We start from the raw sequence: 21,675 nt of genomic DNA on the forward strand, positions 1-21,675 counted from the left end.
ATAATGTTGTTACACGCCAAGGAAAAGTCAGTCTGCTCATCTTTCAATCCTAAAAAAAAAAACTTTTATATGGATATTTAAATAGAAATTCTAAATAAAAAGAAGATAATAGTTTTTTTTGTGATTGCCTCTTTTCACAAACACACACGCATATACACACATGCACACGCGCGCGCACGCTCACAGTTCATTAGATACAGATGTCATGCAGTTGTTGGCTCCAGACAAGCTTCCCATATCCGGGTACCGTACGTGCTGTGGCTGTCGAACCTTCACTCGTTAGGAGTTGAGAGAAATCAGGAAGTCAGTATAAGCAAATATTCGCTGCAGAGCTGTGCTGGCATGCGTCTTAATGACTTTTGAACTTCACGATCTTCTTTTTAACTTTTGCTTTATTTATTTTTTATTGCGCGCTACACGACTACTTAAGCAGTTAGAATGCCTTACAACTTTGGACAATGCGGTGAGTAACTGATTAATATGTTTGGACAAATCATCACCTCAGCGCTCAACAAGTGCGCAGTGATGTTTCCGCGCTGCTTTGATTTTCTCCTTTGACTTCGCACTAAGCAATGTCCATACAATACAGCCTTCATTGTAAGAAAGTTGGCTGGAGCACAACTAAGTTGGTGAATGTTATCTTTTTTTACGAGGGCCGTCCCTTGTTATCGGAAGGGAGTGGTAGGTAATGGGTAAATAATTTACCTACAGTTACACATTTGAATCAGTCTAAAACGTCGAGGAAATATGATTTGCCTAAAAGTGTTTGTGTGTGTTACAATGCGTGTAATTACTGCAACGGCAGACAGAAATAGTGAGTCAGATCTGTTAAACGCATCTAAACATGGCTGTCCAGGCAGTGTTTTTTAAAACAGAAATGTATTTAGGAATATACGAATGTTTACAAGAACAGTGTGTATTCATCGACAAGTCATAGACTACTCTAAGAACACTGTAACAGTTGACCAGCTGTGTGTTTATCTTAGTAATTGTTTACTGTCTTTTTACTTGTATTGTGTGTTCTCTAAGCAAGGCTAACTTGCCTTTTGTCCTTGCAGAATAGAATAGAATCAAAGTTAATCTCGTACAGTACTGCTACACACTCAGAGCCTTCAGCGTTGGACAATGACTGTGCGGACTAAGTTGTTACATGGAATTGACTAGGGAGTAATTCATTATAACTGTGCTCATCATTGTGTATAATTTGCATGTGTTAATGTGTGTGTGTGTGTTCACAGGACACTGACTTCTCAGCCTCTCTGGACAGCCCTGCCACACGGTAGCTCTGACGCCAGTGTTCCAGTGACTCAAACTAGGACCAGTTCCACAGACCTCCACCCCTATACTCTTCCCAGTCCAGCCCAGTACTAAGAGGCAGATGTCGTACTGGTCAGTAGGCCTCTCTCCGGCCACAGGGGAGACCGTGAGCAACATGGAGGCACAAGAGGGTAAGCCCCTAGTCACCCTACCCAGCTAACCGTCAGGCAGCTCTGGAACAGAAGAAACAGTAGCTAGAGTGTGTCAGGGATGGAGCTGTAGACAGACCCCAGTGTCAGGCTCCTTCTGGGGGTCTGGAACAGCGTAGTGATGGTGAAATCCTTGGTGTTTACACCTTCCATTCCCTTGTCCGGGCTGATCAGACAGGACTTGACTGTGGACTGGAGCGTTTAGGGCACATCTGGGTGTCAGAGTGGCTTTTATATAGAAGGCAGAAGTGAAAGTGTGGTTGTAGTGTGAGCCCAGTGAGGGCTCTCTCTGTTTATCTTTGGAACAGTGGCCCCACACACAGCCGAGAGAAAGACAGTGAGGGAGAGACAGAAGGAGAGAGAGAGAGGAAGAGAGAAAAGGGGGAGAGAGAGGGCAGTGTGCTAATCTTAGCTGAGGCTGCTTACATGCTGTATGGACCATCTGCCGCTGGACAGTAGTACAGTAGAGTACCAGTCCCAGCCCAAGCACCAGCGTCAGAGAGGGAGGGAGAAGCCTCGTCTGGGAAGAGCGTCAGCCGTCTCTCCCATCCTTCTCTGTTCCTCCACTCCTTCACCTTGGGGAAGCCTGCTGGACTATGTAGGGGAACAGAGGGCTGGGATGGGCTGGGCTGCGCTCTGCTTGGCTAGCTTTGGCTGGTCTGGAAGGGCTTAAGATGGTTTGTGGGGGCTGCAGCACAGGCAGACGTATGCTGAAGCGAGAGAGGCTTTCCTGCCTGCCACACAAAGGAGCATCATCCTCCGTCTCCCCCCTCTATCCCTCCCTCTCCCTCCCTCCCTCTCTCTTTCACTCGCTCCCTCCCCTTCCCCACTCATCTCTCTCACTCGCTGAGAGCCAGATAGAGAGGTAGGACAGGAGACCCAGCGGGCAGGGAAGATGACCATGCTGAAGGGATAAACAGACTGAACTTGCAGGATAACACCCACACACACCACAGGGACAGGAGGGCTGTGAGGTGCAGTCATTCTGGATGGGATGAATGGATAAGGGGAGGAGAGGAGGACTAGGATGAGCAGGTAGGAGGCTGGCATGGTATTGGAGGATGCTAGCGTGTCTCTCAGGCTAGGTCGGCTTTGTTTACGTTCTGCATGTTGAGAGAGCTTCTTACGTATGCTGCTAAGGCTGCGAGCTACACAAGATTAGTCAGATTAGCATGCCGTGACACTGGGTAGAATCACTGTGGTTCACTGCAGCTGCAGGAGTTTGTACAGGGAACTCTTGTTCGTACAGGCATGTTTCAGATTGGATACTTTCAGTTTTGCTTCTGTGTACAATGGAGATGATTAAACAAAATGCTGTCGTGGAATTTAGAATATGTTTTTATTTAATTCTATTAAATATATGGTTTCCCTGAATTGTATAACTTACTTTCCAATTGATTTTTGTAGGTAAAATTGAACTGATCACATCAATTACAGCACAAAATGTGAATTGACATTATTGTGTGGTGAATAATTTCAGTAATCAATGATACTGCTGTGTTTAATTTGGATAACATCTCTCTCTTGTTGTCTGTGCTATTGCTACAACACCAATAAGAGAAAAAAACAAGAGCACAACAGGAATGTGTGTAATTCTATCCAGATAATCCACATTTCATGGAAACCTGCTGATCCATATTCCTCTGTCTGGAGGAAGTCATTCACTGTGAGACAGGCCCTGCTCTGTGTGTCCAGCTCATTGATAAACACAGACGCTGTAACGGTGTGCTCAGTCCTCATGGATCATCACAGTGCTCCTTCTACTCAGGTTAAACTGGGAGCCCTGAGTGATGGCGGCTGACGTTGGGTACACGGACACAATGAGACTGAATGGCCTGCTTGCCTGGGTGGAGCGTGAGGACCTCAGCTCTAATACAGAGGGGCATCTCTCTGCATCCTCACGTTTCCTAATGTTCAGCGAGACAGGAATCATCTGGCCATGGATTGGCTCCTCTCTGGAACATGATCCCGTGGTCTGTCCAGAGGGAGAGAGGAGGGAGGAGAGGAGTTAGGGGGAGAGGTAGGAGAGCAGTCGGATGGACAGCAGGGGGAAGGTATTGAGGGGGGAGAGAAGGAGGTAAGAGAAGGTGGGGAAGGAGGGATGATGGGTTCTGCGCTGCATCTCGAGGTCTCCTTACCTCTCCTCCTCCACTCAGATGAAGGCATCTGCACTGATTGAGATAAGTGAGCTGATTGTTCTTGCTACGTGGAGCCAGCTCCTGCTGTAAGGAGAGGAGGGGAGGAGGAGGAGAAGAGTGACGATAATGCTGTCTGAGTGCTCTGCGCCACACCACTCTGCCCTTCAAGACCCCCCCCCCCCCCCCCACAAGCCAGACCAGTCCAGTGACAGGCTGGGATTGCAGAGTGAGTGGGGGTGGGGTGTATTGGGGCAGGGCAGTAGGTATTGGGGCAAGGTGGGGGCCCTGCATGTCTAATGGTTACAGTCCCTCAGGGTTTCTCATATAGCATTTATAGCCCAGGCAGACTCTCTCTTCCTTAATTATTCATAGCAGGTCCCAGACCAGCCCCGGCCACATACAGCTGCAGGGAGACACTACCAGCTCAACACACATCCTCTCTCTGCTCCCAGGAAGATCCAGAATGACCGAACCTTCAAAACTGTCAGATATGGTTATATTCCTAAAGTGAATCTATCCTAGGTGGTTTCTAAGATCTTCGATGAGTTGATAGACCTCTTGATAGAATTGTACGAAGCTGAACTGGTTAGAGTAGCTCTTCTGTGTACTTCAGCCTTCTACTACGACGTATTTTACAATACTTTGTAGTTCGCTTGATGATCAAACACTGTTAGGTGCCGTGCATTAAAGCCGAGGTCGGGAGGAACCGACAGACACTATCTATACCACACAAACACTCAATGAACCAAAGGAACGACTCACTTTACAAACACACACTCAGAGAGATAGAGGGATGTGGAGAACGTGTGAAAGTTCAGTTAAAACGTGTGTGTATCTGGTTAGAGTGTGCTACGTGTTTATGAATTATACAGTGCCTCAGCAAATTACTGCCGCTGAGTGCAGAGAACACAGGAGGAAGGAGAATGAGGTAGGAAGCCTATAGGTGAGCATATAGGAAGGTGCAGAGAGCGAGACAAGACCGGTATCCCTGTTCACCCCCCTCTTCCCTCTGCTGCGTCATGGCCTGCCCTAATCCTCTGTGTTCACCCTCCCACTGCACTGGAGCGTCTGGGGAGACCGAGCTCTTGAGCAGGAGTGACCTACTTCTGCTGCTCCGGCAGTCTGCTCCCTGGCTCGCAGAACCAGTACCAGAACCTGCTGTAAATGAAGACCTGACGGTCTGTCCGGGAGCTGGGGGCTCCACTTCTCGGGCTCGGCCCTCACCTCCTCTCCTTTCCTCTCCTTGCCTCCAGGTGTAGTGGAGGATATGGGAGCTAAGGTGTCATTGCTAGGTGGGGGGGGCTCAGGCGTGGGTCTGGGTCCTTCCCCCACCCTGGAGAACATCCAGGCCGCCTACGGGGGGGGCCAGACAGACGAGGCCAGGGAGATGATCCAGCAGGCCTGCTGCGTGCAGTGCAGCCCAGGAGGACCCAGGGTGGAGGGGGTGAGTACACCTCTAGTAAACTTCCCTCTCAGGCATTCTTCAACTCTCCAAGGTTTTATGTTAAATATCAGTGTTATATCTGAATATTAAGACTCTGTGACGGCAATTTATTAATATTCATTATAAAAGCCTCTATACATTTAAAAAAAAAATTAAAACCAATTAGATAAATGATTAATGGTTCATATGTGATTAGTCCCAAGAGATCACCAGCCTAGCTCAAGCCTTGTGCTCTGTGAATGATGCAACACCAGTGATATCATCCTGTGTTGTCTGGCAGTGGAGCTTTGTCTTAGGATCTAGTAACAGCGGTGCATTAGCATGTTCCTGTGTGCAGTTTGGCTCATGCTGTGTGTGAGCAGTGAGGCTCATAGAAGCGCATAGAAGAAGCAGGGAGAGTGGGCGGGTTAGGCTTGCCATGTTGGGGGTGTATTCCACCCAGGAGTCTGGGGACAACTGGCCCACTTCTGCCTCTGCTGTGTTAGCTTGTTAGACAGCAGCATCAAGGAAACCGAAAGCATATCTCTCCCTGACAGAAACACGGTTGAGGGGGGGGGGGGGGGGGGGGGGTGAGAAAGTGGGAAGTTTAGTGACCCAAAAAGGCTGAAGGAGGAAGGAGAGATAGACCTAGTGTGGAAGACAGAGAGAGAGAGAGAGAGAGAGAGAGAGAGAGAGAGGAGTTGAGCAGAGGGAGGAAGGGAGGGATATATATATTTGCTACTGCGGCGTAGACACCACAACAACCAGGTCTATACTCACGTGGGACATATCATGTCTTTGTGTGTGTGTGCATCAGTGCATCAATATCTATCCCTCTTCAAAGAATGGCTAGGTTTTCGAGCCAGTCCAGTATTGGCTCAGTGCCAGCCAGGCTCCCAGAGCTTCTGGGACCTAAACAGCTTACCAGTCACCCACACAGTATGCATGAGTGCCTCCCATACAGGCATGCTAGCACAGATGGAACATTAGGATAGATTCAAACCAGCCATTTGACAAAACCCACACATTTCGCTTGACTGAACTTGGATTGATTTACTTGTTGTTTGTGTACTTTAATACTGTACGGTTAAAGTCTGGTAACAAATCGAGTGTTTCTGCTTTTAGCTATGGTCATACTGTACTTCTATCTGTCGGTTTCGCATCCACTCTGCAGTAAGAGACACTGAACCACAGCTGCTCCATCTGGGTTTCAGAAAGGATGTTTGCCCTCTCTCCTGTCCCAGTGCAATGCTCCCAGTCCTGGGCCAGCTGTAGTATCACTGGTACCGGTTAAGCAGGTTGAAGGATGATATCATTACATATCTCTTCAACACTTTCGGCAACACAACCATAGAAATACATAGCTGGGTTGAGTGGATGTAAAGGTTATGTTACAAAAACAAGATCAACGTTTACATTGACTTACCTCTGGAAAGCCCAACTTTCCCCATACCAAGTTTTAAGTGTAATTTATTTTGTTAGTGTAATGTACAGTATGAGTGTGCTCATACCCTGAAATAGCATGCTGCTCGATGTTGAAGAATTACACTTCCTCTCAACTTCACATGCCGCAGGAAGTATGTACCCATTCTCTTAAATGATACCAAAATACAATGAGTTCTCCTTGGCTAGAGTTTTGGCAGGGCAGTTCTCGGTTGTGCGAGGTTTGGTTTCACCCAAACTCAAAAAAATGGGAGCCAGCATGTTCTGACATATTTCTCCAGGCTTTTAGACTGGAGATTTGGCATCATGACAATATTTAATAAACAATGCATAGCATAGACAACAGATTCTAAACAGTGATACTGACATCTGGAGCTAGAAACAAGCAGTTGCTCCAACATTCCACTCCAACACAACCTTCATTGGTATGTGTGTGCGATCTGTGTTGTCAGAGAGTGCAGGCTGAATCACAGAGGATGTAAAGGCACACTGTGTGTGTATGTGTGTGTGTGTGTGTGTGTGTGTGTGTGTGTGTGTGTGTGTGCGTGTGTGTGTGTGTGTGTGTGTGTGTAGCTCTTTAACGTTTCCTACCCTCCTTCCCCCCAGGTGCGTCTCTTATGCGTGGCTGCTCAGCATGGTGACATTGAGAGTGTGAGATACCTCCTCCGTGATGCCCGCGTGGCCATGCCCCTGGAGCCCACAGAGCACCACCCTGCCATCCAGGCTGCCCAGCACGGCCACGCCTGCCTGGTCAGGGAGCTGCTGGATTCTGTACCTGGTAAGGATGGCTCCCCATGGAGTCTCTCTCTCTCTCTCTCTCTCTCTCTCTCTCTCTATCTCTCTCTCTCTCTCTCTCTCTCTCTCTCTCTCCTGTGTCTGTTTGTTTGTCAGTCTGTTTGTTTCCCTCTCTGTCTGTTTGTCTGTCTCTGTCTGTCTCTGTCTTACTAACTTTCTCTCTTTCCCTGTCTGTCTTTCTGTGTGTTTCTCTTTCAGGCCCATGTCTCAGGAGGGATCTGTTAAACTGGATGCTGGCTACGGCATGTCAGCAGGGTCATTTAGAGGTGGTCCGTCTGCTTGTCCAGGATTACCATGCCGATGCCGATGACTGTGCAATCCACAGTGATGAGTTTGCTGTCATCACAGGACTGCCTCTTTATGCTGCTGCACGTGCAGGTACACACAAAACACACACACATGGTACACAAGACACACACATACACTTAAACTAGAGCCCAACCGGTTTATCGGCGGAGCGATATTATTGGCCGATATTAGGAATTTTCCAAACTATCGGTATCAGCCTTTAAAATGGCCGATAAATGAATATAAAAAAAACAAAAAACAGACGAAACACCCTTTAACCATGTTAAGAGTTTTGGCGTTGCATAGTTTGTCCACCAGAGGGCACCCTACAACGTCCCTGTTGGCAACACTCGTATTTACTGTAGAACGCCACAAACTCTACAGCCAGAGTCGGGCAGAGTGTTAGGGAAATCTGTTTATGTTCTGTTGTTTTTTTGTTTTTTCATATTTGGCCGATATATCGGAATATTTGATTTTTAAATCACCAAATATTTGTATCGATATCAGCCTTAAAAATCCTTTATCGGTCAGGCTCTAACATAAACACAGACATAGTCACACACTAAAGTTGTCTACCACTCGGCTCTATTGTATTTTTAGTCTTGGTTCCTGTTTTTGGGGGAAGTCCTTGAGTCCCAGAAACAACTGCCTCATATTGCGCTTGGAGGGAATTTGGAAGAAATGGTCTTCAACCATACTGGACATTCGACAGTGTATCTAATGTTGGGGAAATTTAGACTGATCTTAACTTAGTGTGTGTGTGTGTACACGTGTGTGTGCACGTGTGTTTGTTCGGTGCTAGGTAACAAAGAGATAGCCAGCTTCCTGCTCCAGAATGGTGCAGGCTTCTCCTCCTACACCCTAATGGACCACCCAGTCTTCAGCAGAACACTTCTCAGACAGAGGCTGGAGGAGACCTCCCACACGGAGGAAGAGGTCAGCCTCTGTGTGTGTGTGTGTGTGTGTATGTGTGTGTGTGTGTGTGTGTGTGTGTGTGTGTGTGTGTGTGTGTGTGAATTTGTGATGAAGCCAGCGTTTGTGTGCTTGTTCCAGTGTGTGTACCAGTGGTTTTGTGTCAGGCTGCTGTGTATACTGACTGTAGGCTTCCTCTCCAGTGTCTCTGTGTGTGCTGGTCTGGTCTGAAGCTGCCCTGGCTGGAGCTGGACTGGTTCATGGACCTGTCATCTCGTATCACCAAGCTGGACCTGTCGTCTAACTGCCTGGCCGCGCTGCCCTCTGTGGTTCCCTGGGGCTTGATCCAGCTGCACACCCTGGACCTGTCAAACAACAACCTCAAAGACCTGCCCTCGGCACTCAGCTCTCAAGAGATCATCTGCTCCAAGTACGCACACACACACACACACACACACACACAGAAACATATGTCAACTCACACGTGTCTGACCAATCTGCCCTTTATCTTTAAGCTAATGTGTGTGTGTCTACATCTCGACTGTGGTAGATTGCAGCAAGTGAATCTGTCTCAGAACCAGTTGACCAGCCTGCCAACAGGCCTGCTGCATCTCACCAGGATCCAGAGACTCTCTGCTAGCAAGAACCAGCTCACCTCCTTGTTCGACCTGTCTAATGGTGCGCCGTGGTGTTTTCCTGTTGTCTACATTTCCTCATTTGGATCTTAATGATCCGCCGTGGTACTTCTGCTTCTCTAACAGAGCAGTTTCCACCCAGTGATGAAATAAAGGGACATATAAAGTGCTACACTACCATACGCTAATACAATCACCGGGTAAAACAATTTTCCTCTGATCTGTGTTTGAGTCTCTCGGCTGGGTGTCCACCTTCTCCTAGATACTAACTGGATAGGCCTGCGGAAGCTGGAGGAGTTGGACGTGTCTGACAACCTGCTGACCAGCTTGTCCACGACCATCCTGCACTGCTTCAAGTCCCTCAACTCTCTCAACGTCTGCAGGAACAGACTCTCCTCCTTCCCTGACCCCTGGGCCTGTCCCCTGGTAAGACCTTCGTCCATACAGCTACTGGCAGAGATATGAAGAGAGAGTGAGTGGCATGGGTGTTGTCTTCAATATACATAGAAAACGAGTGATTGATCTGTTGTCTTTCATAGCTACCTCTTCTCCTTTGCAGAAGATCTGTCGAGCTTCCTTGAACTTGATCGAGAGTCTTCCCAACACCATCTCCATTTTCTGGAAAACCCAGCTCCAAGAGGTGGATTTCTCAGACAACGTCCTGAAGGAACTGCCTTCTTACATATTCGAGCTTGAGGTAACCATGTAGAACAGGATCTGAGAGGTTTCCATGGCAGCTGCTGGTAACCAACTGCTTTATATGAGGGAAGGATTTGTTATTTTCCAGGCCACCTCTAGATGGCGGTCCAGTCATAGTGTGAGACATTATGGAACCATAGTGGTGTCTGTTACTGCATTCAAGTGCATTTGCAAGAAAAAAGGCCAAAATATTTCATTAGAACACTAACCATGGTGGAATGTTTGAGTAGATTTAAAGAATTCCGGTAATGGCATTTGAGAAGGATGTGTTTAGATCTGAATCCTAATCACAATATTAGAACCCCCTGGAATGTTCTCAGGAACGCTGGGCTCTTTCTAATTAAATGATCTACATGTTTGTTGAGTTTCTTGGGATTCTAATTACATTTTTTTCTAATTAACTCTCTGTCCAAACACTTTCCTTTTCTCTCTCTCTTTCTCTCCCTCTCTCAGGCCCTGGTCTCCTTACGTCTGTGTGGGAATCAGATCTCCACCCTACCAGCACCCAGCAAATGGAGGTGCTCTCTTCTCAGGACACTAGACCTCTCCAGAAACCAGCTGGGCAGGTGGGTCCCCGTCCCGGGCTGCAGACCTCCCCTCCCACACGCTCAAACACACTCCCCTGTCACTTTCACACACCCATCCTTGACACACGGGCACACCCCTTACTCCATCTCCGTATAGTGATATTGCCTCCAGTTACTGGAGCACGGTTGTAGTTGGTGAATATAGTACATGTGTGTACATTCTATTCAGTGTGTAAATGAATAGAATGTATTTCTTCTAGAACTGAGGAGGTCACTAAAACCAGCAGGCTGGCGTTCCTAACCACGTGGCACCGCAGAGACCCCGACCCAGGTGACCTTCTGGCCCTAACCCTGTCACCGCTGGGGGTTGACACTGGGTTCTGGCACTGGTTAATCTATATTGCTAGCCTCAGATCTAGGGCAGACCATACTGTGATAATCCTATTAATCTATTTGCCAGATATTCATGTAGAAGGTACATTACGTGGGAATGTGTGTGTGGGTGTGTGTGTCTCCCCCCCCCGGCAGTGTGTCCTATCGAGTTTCCAGTCATTTTGCGGGATTCACTGGAAGTGCTTATCCTGAATGACAACCAGCTGGAGTGTGTGCCTCAGTCTGTGTGCTGCCTGAAGAACCTTACAGAACTGTATCTGTCCAAGTAAGTCCCTCTGACTGACCGTACCCCTTATCCTACTCTGGAACCACTACTGGAACCAGGAAGTCATCCCAGTGCTAAGCAGCGTGTCTGGCTGCAGAGAGAGCAGACTTTGGTCAGCACAGCTGGGTTCAGCAGGGCCAGTTGTTCTCATCACAGCGGGGAAGAATTCTCTGGAAGCAACCAGATTCTCCCAGCCTCAGAGACTTACTGTATGTGGATTAAGAAGCGTTAGCAAGCTGTTTGGTTTTCCATTTAAGATGTTTTCACTGAACAGTTGAAAAACGTTGAAGCCCCAACCTGCTTGTAGAGATAGCTCTCTCCTAATCTTCAAATTGTTCGTGTGATCCTCTTTTAGAGTTGGTTCTCATGATAGGAAATATACTATGCTATGCTACACATAATAAATACACTTACATAATAAAGAAAATGATGCGACCAGACTGTAGTATCCTGTAGTATCAGTCCAAACATCTCATGCTTTCTTTCTGCCTCTGTCTCTCGCTCTCACTTTGCATGGTGAACAGTAACCCAGCTATCCGGGAGCTTCCTGCAGAGCTTGGCCAGCTGTCCAACCTATGGCAGCTGGACATCGAAGACCTCAACATAACTAACGTTCCCCAGGAGATCAGGAAGGAAGGTACAGGAGGCCAACTCTGTCCCATGGACAAATGACCCCACTTTCTGTATTGATCGCCTATTCAACCCAGAAACCCTCTTCCCTTTGTGTGTCTGCGTGTGTCTGTGTATGTGTGTGTGTGTGTGTCAGGTTCTGTGTCTGTGCTCACTCACCTCCGAGCGCACCTGCGAAAGGCAGAACCTTGCAAGCTGCTGAAGATGATTGTGATTGGTCCCCCTCGCCAGGGGAAGACAGCCCTCCTGGAGGCGCTGCAGACGGGCAAGACGTCCCCCTTCACCCCCCCCGAACGCAGCATCTCCACCTCCACCTGGGAGCTGGACAGACCCAACGGGATTAAAGCTGGTGTAGGAGGACACACACACACACACACATACACAAACACACACACACATACACATACACACCTACACTCACAGATACTGGTTCAAGGCCAGGTTTGTGTTCACACCCACATTCTTATCCTCACTCATAATGTTCTATTTTTGGTTGTATTAGTTGGATTGTCATTCATGGGAACCCACTGGTCAAAGGTACCCTATCTAGTGTGTGTCTAGAGGTATACAGTAGGTAAGGCATCAGAGTCCATGATATTCTCAGCAGAGAGACTCTGGTACCTTATTACTGTATCTTGACAGATTTATAAACATATAAATCCCTATCTGTCTGGCCAGTCCAGCTCTACGCTCCATAGCAGTGATTGAGTAGTCATTGCCTGTCTCAACTCATCTATATGTGTACATGTGTTGTACGGACTGCACTGAAATCTTCTTGGCTGCTACACAAATCAATTTCAGTGTATGTCATTTCCAGAGCAGAAATGGACGTTCCAAGGAGCAGTGATGATAACCGATGTGATATTCATAGCTCGGTTGAGAATGCAGGAAAAACGCGAGCGTTATCATCATGCTGTGCCAAAGTGTTAACCCCTGTCTGACCTCCACTGTGTGTGCTCACAGACCAGCTCTGTAGTGTTCAACGTGTGGGACATCGGCGGGCCAGCCAGCATGTCCACGGTCAACCAGTGTTTCTTTACTGACCAGACCTTTTACCTGGTCACCTGGAACCTGGCCCTGGGCGAGGAAGCCGTGGCCAACCTGCAGAACTGGCTGCTCAACATCGAGGTGAGGCTCGGGAAGATCTAGACCAGCTTCAGGATCGGCTCTGTTTACATCATGTTCCTTTTCTCTTAGCCCAGTCTGTCTGCAGTGGAGTAGAGTCTACTTTACTCTAGTCTATTGTAAGCTGTGTTATTATTCCTTCTGGTGACTGAGCTGGAAGACTTGTGGCATGTCTGTATTTACCCTGCTGGGAATGAGTTGGCCTCTCTCACCGCAAAAACATAACCCTCAGTCTGTTTACGGCTAGGGAGACATGAGGGAATTGAGAATGTCAAAAGTACTGTAGAAGATACAGTATATGCTTTACATATCCTTAAACTTCCACTGTTTTGGAAGTCAAAACAGCGTCAAAAAATAATTGATATTTATTATACTTTAAACTTTAGTGGTCACACAAAAGGCCCCAAATGAGCTTTTTGACTAGGGTGTTGTTCAGTTTCATCCCTGTGACCTCTGACCTCTAGGCTCGGGCTCCTAACTCTGCTGTGGTTGTGGTGGGCACACATCTGGACCTCATTGACACCAAGTTCCGTACAGAGCGGGTCGCCACGCTGCGTGCCTACATCCTGGCTCTCTGCCGCTCTCCATCTGGCGCCCGGGCAACGGGGTACCCAGACGTTACCTGGAAACACCTGCAGTGAGTTAACACTTAAACTGTACACACGCAAACACACACACGTTCCTCATCTTCACAATTTCTCTGATGTCCGATGTCTCATGTCTTCTTCTTGGGTATGTATGTATGTGTGTGTGTGTGTACGTATGTCTGTGTATGTGTGTGTGTGTTTGTGGGTGTGCAGCGAGGTGTCATGTAAGACTCTGGAGGGTCTGGATGGTCTAAAGAGGCTCGTCTACAACGTGGCCTGCACCATGAAGCTGAGCAGCAGCTCTGCCAGTGGCCACAAGCTGCTGGGCAGACTGGTGAGTGGGAGGGCCAGTAGTCCTGGGGGGGGGGGGGGTAAGGTCCATATGAGACCAATGGCACGAGTCCCCAAAGGTTAGGATGTTTCTCTCTTGTGGAGAGCCCTCTAACTTTGATGAGGGTCCAGGGTCACCCAGCTCAGCGTCTGTTTGGGCTCCTGTGTGTCAGCCGCTGGTATGAGCTTTTGGAGCCCTGTGAACCCAGATCCCGCGCAGCTACCTGGCCCTGCAGGAGGCCGTGAGAGCGGAGCACCAGAGACGCGACGCGGACGACGAGGTCCAGTACCTCACCGAGACCGAGCTGGACAGGATCATCGAGCAGAACCCAGGAAGTGACATCAGAGACTATGAGGACCTGCAGAGCGGTACTTCCTCTCGCCTCTCCCTTTGAAAAGAACTGCGTTTATTCACAGAAGAGGATCTGTCTTGATAACACTCTCTCTGTATCCATCCCCCTCTCTCCACCCCCCCCCCACACTCTCTCTCTCTCTCTCTCTTTCTCTCTCTCTCTCTCTCTCTCTCTCTCTCTCTCTCTCTCTCTCTCTCTCTCTCTCTCTCTCTCCATGCTGTACTCCATGCTGTACTCCTCTTCTCTCTGTCTAGCCATCAGCTTCCTGATAGAGACAGGTACCCTGCTGCACTTCCCTGACACCAGCCACGGCCTGTGTATGCTCTACTTCCTGTGTCCTGTCTGGCTGTCAGAGTGTCTGGAGAGAATCATCCATCTGAGGAGCTCTCGCTCCGTGGCCAGGAACGGCGTCATCCGGGCCGAAGACCTCCGGGTAACACAGAGCATCACTCTCATTTGTATCTGTTAAATGAGGGGGTCCTCTCATTCTTATGCAGGGTCCATTTCTCCCTTTGAAGGAGAAAAGTTTGAATCCAGATCCGCAGACAGATAACCTGTATTAATAAAGAATCCTTGAGAATGCTAAAAATAGGATTTCAGTGAGTGTGAATTGTGACAGATGACATCCTGTGCTTCCTGTATGCTGTGCAGATGCTGCTGGTGGGGACCGGCTTCACGCAGCACACCGAGGAGCAGTACTTCCAGTTTCTGTCCAAGTTTGAGATAGCGCTGCCGGTGGCCAACAGCAGGTACTGCACCCTTAATGACACGAGTTTCCACACTCTGGCCAACGTTTCTCAGGGAATAATATACAGACAGAGGTATGTTATTACTCTGCCACTGTTCACTTATCTCTCGCTCTGTCATCTGTAGTTACTTGCTGCCCCACCTCCTGCCTCCCAAGCCTGCCATGGACATCCATGGTTTCCGGCAGCAGACCAACAACACCTTGCAGAGGCTCTTCAAGATGAGCTTTGTCCCTGCAGGCTTCTGGGAGCGCTTCATAGCCAGGATGCTGATCAGCCTCACCCACATGGACCTGCAGGTGACGGGGTCTGCCCAGGACGCCATGTCTTAACACAGATATCTAACCCTGTATGTTGTTGTGGTGGTTGATGTTGATGATGATGATGATGTTGCTGCTGACATTGTTGTCGATGTCGCTGGATGTAGTCGTTTGAGCCGAAGAGGAACCCGAGGAGCGGGCGGGGCAGGAACACGGTGATCTACAGCTTCGCTGGGACCCAGCAGAGGAGCCGCTGCAGCACCTTCAGAGTGCGCCGCAGCCAGACCATCTACTGGAAGGAGGGGCTGCTGGTCACCTTTGACGGGGGCTACCTAAGGTCAGAGCCTGGGGTCAGGGGTCAAGTGTCACGGGGGAGGAGAACCTGGGAGGGAACCTTACTGTGGGGTACTTTTGGGACTTTTGCTACACATGATCAATCCAGTCGTCAGAATAGGATTCATTCGTTAGGAGATAATCCCTAGATGGGTTGTGTTGTTGCACCTCTTACTGTCAAATATCAGAGAACAAGCACTGTTTGACTGCAGTTTCATGCAATGTACCACCGCATCAACGTCATACCAAGCTCTGTGGCACTACCATTCAGTCAAGGTCCACCACAGGCCATTGCATCTCCCCCCGTCCCAGCTAAACGCTAGCTGAGCAGACCTAATTAATCACACTCAGAGCTGTCTCAGCACCGTCCAGAGATAATTAGACAAACCAGGCACATAATGATATCTCCTAAAAACCAGACCGAATAATTCCCCGTAAAAAATAACTTTTGTGTATTTGAGTGTTCTCTGAGGGGAACTTGGAAACAATCCCAGAACCCTGCTTTCACAGTGGCTGCTCTGTGGGACACCTCTGATACATCTGCACATGGTGGAACATAAACAGATCCTCCTCTACATCATGCATACCTCCGCTCTCCTCCACCCATCTCTCCTCCTCCACCCTCCTGTCCACCCTCCTCTACATCATGCATACCTCCGCTCTCCTCCACCCATCTCTCCTCCTCCACCCTCCTGTCCACCCTCCTCTACACCATGCATACCTCCGCTCTCCTCCACCCATCTCTCCTCCTCCACCCTCCTGTCCACCCTCCTCCACACCATGCAGACCCTCCACCTCCCACTCCATGTTCCTCTACATGCTTGTTGCTGTGGACTAATGTGTCTGAGGCCTATGAGATGCCGTCCACCCTCAGTGTAGGGGTAGTGTGGTAGTGTGTGCACTAACCGTCCCCCTCCTCCCCTCCTCAGCGTGGAGTCTTCCGACGTGAACTGGAAGAGAAAAAAAAGTGGAGGCATTAAGATTATCTGCCAATCAGAAACCAGGGATTTCTCTGCCATGGCCTTCATCACGGATCACGTCAACTCCCTCATCGAGCAGTGGTTCCCTGGTCAGTCTTTCTCTGTCCATTCATTCATCCCTCTCTCTCTCTCTCTCTCTCTCTCTCTCTCTCTCTCTCTCTCTCTCTCTCTCTCTCTCTCTCTTTTGTCTCTCTCTCTCTCTTTGTCTCTCTCTCTCTCTGTGTGTCTCTCTCTCTCTCCTGTCTCTCCCTCTCTCTCAATCCGCCCCTCTCTCCCTCCCTACCTCCCTCACAAGCAGACACTGGAGTCATGCAGGCACATCTTAGTAGTTGTCTGTAACCTTGATGCAGCCTTTACTGCAGTCTCAGTGTTGATGACTCATGGTGTTGATGACTCATGATGTTAATGACGTTCTGCTCCTGCTGAGGGGTGCTGCGACATGGTCAGTCCCAAGCTCCTAGGAGACTCCACGTGGGGATGTGTGATGGCGTGTGGATGTTTGATGAGTGTCTCTCTCCCACTGTTTTCTTTCGACCTCATCCTGTCCCTCATCCGTCTCTTCCTGTCTGTGTCTCCTCCTGCAGCTCTGACTGCCAGCGAGAGTGACGGGAGCCCCCTGATTGAGCAGTATGCCCTGTGCCCCCTGTGTGTGTCCACGGCATGCCAGGACCAGGACCAGGGCCAGGGCCAGGGCCAGCCCCCGGCCCTCAGCACCGGGGCGGGGGAAGCAGGAGGCGGGGAGGGAGATGGAGTACACTACTTTAACATGGAGAACTGTGTGTTGGCGGCGGTGGAGACGGACCACATCAGCTGTCCCCAGCACCCCGAGACCCCCGTCCCCCTCCAGGAGCTGGTCCCTGAACTCTTCATGACAGACTTCCCATCACGGTACCCTTCCACAGCTTTGCATCTGGTTTCCAATAATATAGCTTATACTAATATGGTTTCCAATAATATAGCATGTACTACAAAAGTGATTAAAAGTTTCATTAAATCCATAATCATTGCCCATCTTCGTAATTACGACAGTATGATGTTTTTCCCACAACACCGCCCCCCCCCCCCCCCCTCCCCACACACACACACACATACTCAGGGTAAAGTATTACTAACCTTTAACCTCTGCCCTCAAACCCAATATCACTTACACCCACTCTGACCTTGCAGTGGGATTGCATCTAGTCTCATAAACACGTGCAAGGTTCTCTATTTAATCAGACACTGTTGCCAGATTTATACACCATTACACCACCAAATAGGACATCATTAATTTAACGATCCCTGATATTGAATCCTGCGGCTCTTGTCCTGGAGGCTTGGATGGAGTCCTCTCCTCTGTCCCAGGAGAGGGGGGGTTCTGACAATCAGAGGGGGATGTTCATTTGACCTCTGTGGGTCCATGTCTCTGGTGTCGCAGAGGGCAGGCCTCTCTGGTGCTCCCCAGGTCAGGGTGGAAGATTCCACTGGAACTTCTCTGATACACACACACACTTACAGTAACATACACACCAACACACACTAAAGCACACTTGTACACATTCTAGTGTTCCCCTTTTTATCTCAGAGGCTGGAAATGAGGACATTCACACACACACACACACACACACAGGTCCCCTAGGGGTTCGACTGTGTAATGTTGTTGTTGATTTGTTGCCAGGAGAGCCCCTGCTCATAATTCAAAGAGATGCCACAAAGAGATGTTGTTCAGGGTCCAGCAAGAGGCCCGAATACTGACACAATCTCTCACCTCATACAGAGGGCTGATTCTGAACATGATGTTATCTGTTCTGACCTACAGTGTGAAAGCATTGCTAAATTGGGCAGTCAAAATGTATTGGTTGAGCTTGAAAAGAAGTTCAAGCATTTTACATTTTTGTTTACTGTATGCATTTTGTGTCAACAAGAATACATACAAGAACAAGACATGTGTTACGGTAATTGTATAGCCTTCACAGACGGATGTTGTGCTAACTGTGTCAAGAGTTCAGGAAAATTGTTAAAAGCATTGAAAAAATGTTCATAGCAATTGTGAAATACTGTAAATAATGACTTCCTGAAACAACCACAGTCATTTAAGACACACTGAAACACACACACACAAACACGCTCAACTGCCACAGAATCCATTAGCTGACAAAGCGCTGGGTGGCTGCCATACCATTTCAAGCATGCGTGAGCTGAAATGAGCCAGACGGACGTTTCCTCTGCTCCATGTTCACATGTGAGTCCTCAACTCCATCATGGCTGGTGAAGCCAGCAGCCAGGGCTGGTAGCAGAGCCACACTTTGTTCGGGGGCTTATTCATGTTCCTATTCAACTCAGCACATCATGATGGAACTCACGTTCTTGAACGCCTCACATGAAAGGCCTGTGTGTCAGGAAGGAAGATCATTAGTAATGGTTGAAGCAGCCAATCACGGCGCAGGAATGCAGCTATAGCGTCTCAGTATAGGAGGACGGCGCATGGTGTCCCTCACACATGTGCTCCATGTGCTGATGGACAGTGGGTGAAGCCGGGGTTAGGATCAGAGACATTCTGGAGCTTTGTGGTGGAGCTGCTGACAGATTGGCCTGACGTTGATGGATAGGTAAGCTGTGCACGTGTGGATGTAAGACTGACATATTAACTACTGTTGTGTGTGTGCTCTGTGTGTGTGGTCTGTGTGTGTGTGTGCTGTCTGTGTGTGTGTGCTCTGTGTGTGTGACAGCCTGTTCCTGGAGAAGACCCATCTGGAGAGCACGGAGGAGGAGAAGGACATCATTGGCCAGGGAGGCAGTGGTACCGTCATTTACAGGGCGCGTTACCGTGAGCAACCAGTCGCCATCAAACGCTTCCACTTTAAGAAATGCAGACAGCAGAACATCAGCTGTGACACAGGTACAGAGGCGCTTACAGCCTATCTCTAACTGGCTCTAGTTTCTCCCCTGAATGGGATGTGTTTGATATGATCGCTCTGTCTGGTATCTCTCACGGTTCCAGTCCCGGAAGCATTCAGCTGTCTCAGCCAGCGTCTCTTCTCTTAAGGCACTTATCTATTCATCTCTCCTCCCTCCCTCTCTCTCCCCCCTGCCGCTCCAGCTACTCTCACTAGCTCACTGCTCTCTCTCTCCCTCTCCTCCCCGGCTCTCTCTCTCTACTCCCTGCTTTTTTCTCCTTCCTGTCTCTCTCGCCCCCCTGTCTGTCTCTCTCCTCCCTGCATCTCTTTTTCATTCTCTCTCTCTCTCTTCCATTATTTCTCTGATAAGGACTGTCTCTTGAGTCTTTGAGAGCTTTATTTATTTACACTCTGACCACCCTCTCTCTCTCTCTCTCTCTCTTGCTCTCTCTCTTGCTCTCTCTTGCTCTCTCTCTCTCTCTCTCTCTCTCTCTCTCTCTCTCTCTCATATGCCCAGTACTCCATGTTCTCTGTGGGGTATTATCGTCCATTCAACAGCTGGTCACGTCTTCCCCAGCGTTAGAGTGAGGAAGAGCGCTTGCTGTTGGCATCTGAATTGTGCTCCAGATAGCATCCATAACAGTGTTGTAGCTACCAGAACGACAAAGGAGAATAAGGGATCACGCAGTAACTGCTGTTTAGTGAAGGAGAGCTGATGATTCCTCATGATATTCTCGCCCGTCAGCAGATTTGTTTTGGAAGTTTGTTGTGTTTCAGAGTGTACTGTGTGGGATAGTCAGGTCCTCTTACAAACAGGACCAGAGTGCACAGCAGTGTCACTCGCCTTTGCAGCAGATGGGTTTGATTCGAAGCAGCGCTAGCTAAAGCTGCTTTTGACCTTCCTCTGATTAAAACAACGTAAGAACATTCATCTTCTTGTGATGTGACACCTCACTGATTCAGCTGAGAGCCCTGGACTCTCCTTCGCCAGGCAGGGAAATAGACCATCCATCTTTATCCCTTCATCCCTCCAGAGGTCAAGTCTCAAGGTGATCTGAAATACGCCTGGCTGGCTGGCTGGCTGCCTGGCTGATTGGATGACTGACTGGCCGGCTGGCCAGAATGAAGGCCTCTGTGTTCCAGTCTAATAACTGTTATAGGTCTGGTTCCTGGCCGTACTGTATAACTGGATGGAGAGGCTGGAATCAGAAACCCAACACTGTCCATTAGGGTTAATAGTCACACAGAGAACCCCCAGCCCAGCAGGAAGCACCCTGTCTGTAACCTGCCCCCATTAACACATACACACACACATATACACTTACCACGTCAGTTCCCCCCGTTAACAAGGTTGCGACTGTGAGTGGTGTAATGTACTATGCATGTACATCTCAGAATGAGTTAGGGGTTTCCTCCGCTTAGGATCATCTGACTGGAATCCATCAATTCCCTCTCTTTTCTCCCCCTCTCCCATTACCCCTCCCTCCCTCCAGACACCATGGTGAAGCACCTCCAGGCGGTGGACGCGTGTCGCAGCTTCTCAGAGTTCCGTCAGGAGGCCAGCATGCTCCACTCCCTGCAGCACCCGTGCATCGTGGCCCTGGTGGGCATCAGCATCCACCCGCTGTGCTTCGCCCTGCAGCTGGCCCCGCTGGGCAGCCTCAACACTGTCCTGGAGGAGAGGCACAGAGGTGGGCACGGCCGCTTTCAGGCCCCTCCACCCCTTGTTGCTGCTCAGTCGGCGGGTCGTCATTCTAACCCCCCCCTCTCTCTCCCTCCATCCTCCACAGGCTCCAGGTACATGCCCCTGGGTCACATGCTCACCTTCAGAGTGGCCTATCAGATCGCGGCGGGGCTGGCCTACTTGCACAAGAAGAGCATCATCTTCTGTGACCTGAAGTCTGACAACATCCTGGTGTGGTCCCTGGAGGTGGGTGAGGCGACGAGCTGGAGAGCCCAGAGGAGCTGGAGGGACGTGTGTCTAATCCTTGTCACATGACTCCTCCCAGGTGTGCGACCCCGTCAACATCAAACTGTCTGACTATGGCATCTCTCGCCAGTCCTTCCATGAGGGGGCGCTGGGGGTGGAGGGCACCCCTGGGTACCAGGCTCCGGAGATACGCCCAGGCATAGTCTACGACGAGAAGGTACCTCCTACAGCACGCCGCACAGCTACTGTGTCTGTGCCCTCGAGGGAAAACCAGATCAGTAAAAGTGCGGTTTTCCGAAACCCATCTGAATGTTCCAAACCTTTACATTCATTTGGTGTCGGTTTACATGTGTACAGAGCGCAAAAATTCAGAGGAATGTGTTGTAACTGTACTATAATATCAGCGCTCCGTTTCCTCATGAATACATCAGTGTGTGGGGGGTTGTGAAAGCAAGACAGTCCTGACCACAGCGTTGAGTAAAACCTAGTTCCTCAGGAGTTATGGGAAGCAGTGTCAGGACTGGAGACTTCCTCTGTGCAG

At 49.3% G+C, this 21,675-nt stretch overlaps 1 protein-coding gene across 3 annotated transcripts in view; it reads left to right on the forward strand.

The window, feature by feature from the left end:
- Positions 1 to 238: 238 nt before the first annotated feature.
- The window catches only part of lrrk1 (leucine-rich repeat kinase 1), a 30,591-nt gene continuing 9,154 nt past the window's right edge, over positions 239 to 21,675 (forward strand). For 2 of the 3 annotated variants that reach the window (XM_047041380.1, XM_047041382.1), the window contains exons 1-29: positions 239 to 463; positions 1,239 to 1,448; positions 4,858 to 5,048; positions 7,077 to 7,248; positions 7,464 to 7,643; positions 8,356 to 8,489; positions 8,669 to 8,895; positions 9,016 to 9,143; positions 9,363 to 9,526; positions 9,660 to 9,797; positions 10,253 to 10,365; positions 10,587 to 10,657; positions 10,855 to 10,984; positions 11,509 to 11,621; positions 11,751 to 11,965; positions 12,578 to 12,742; positions 13,204 to 13,376; positions 13,540 to 13,660; positions 13,866 to 14,025; positions 14,264 to 14,442; positions 14,661 to 14,758; positions 14,883 to 15,054; positions 15,183 to 15,352; positions 16,278 to 16,417; positions 16,913 to 17,216; positions 19,037 to 19,206; positions 20,698 to 20,895; positions 20,995 to 21,134; positions 21,214 to 21,351. In XM_047041380.1, the coding sequence (XP_046897336.1) occupies positions 1,379 to 1,448; positions 4,858 to 5,048; positions 7,077 to 7,248; positions 7,464 to 7,643; positions 8,356 to 8,489; positions 8,669 to 8,895; positions 9,016 to 9,143; positions 9,363 to 9,526; positions 9,660 to 9,797; positions 10,253 to 10,365; positions 10,587 to 10,657; positions 10,855 to 10,984; positions 11,509 to 11,621; positions 11,751 to 11,965; positions 12,578 to 12,742; positions 13,204 to 13,376; positions 13,540 to 13,660; positions 13,866 to 14,025; positions 14,264 to 14,442; positions 14,661 to 14,758; positions 14,883 to 15,054; positions 15,183 to 15,352; positions 16,278 to 16,417; positions 16,913 to 17,216; positions 19,037 to 19,206; positions 20,698 to 20,895; positions 20,995 to 21,134; positions 21,214 to 21,351 (4,374 nt within the window). In that variant the 5' untranslated portion in view covers positions 239 to 463; positions 1,239 to 1,378. Of the gene's footprint in view, positions 464 to 604; positions 682 to 1,238; positions 1,449 to 4,857; positions 5,049 to 7,076; positions 7,249 to 7,463; positions 7,644 to 8,355; positions 8,490 to 8,668; positions 8,896 to 9,015; positions 9,144 to 9,362; positions 9,527 to 9,659; positions 9,798 to 10,252; positions 10,366 to 10,586; positions 10,658 to 10,854; positions 10,985 to 11,508; positions 11,622 to 11,750; positions 11,966 to 12,577; positions 12,743 to 13,203; positions 13,377 to 13,539; positions 13,661 to 13,865; positions 14,026 to 14,263; positions 14,443 to 14,660; positions 14,759 to 14,882; positions 15,055 to 15,182; positions 15,353 to 16,277; positions 16,418 to 16,912; positions 17,217 to 19,036; positions 19,207 to 20,697; positions 20,896 to 20,994; positions 21,135 to 21,213; positions 21,352 to 21,675 lie in introns of those variants that run through there. The other variant, XM_047041381.1, reaches the window with a different exon arrangement.

The sequence above is a fragment of the Hypomesus transpacificus genome, chromosome 19 (genome assembly GCF_021917145.1).
Source record: "Hypomesus transpacificus isolate Combined female chromosome 19, fHypTra1, whole genome shotgun sequence".
Taxonomy (NCBI): Eukaryota; Metazoa; Chordata; class Actinopteri; order Osmeriformes; family Osmeridae; genus Hypomesus; species Hypomesus transpacificus.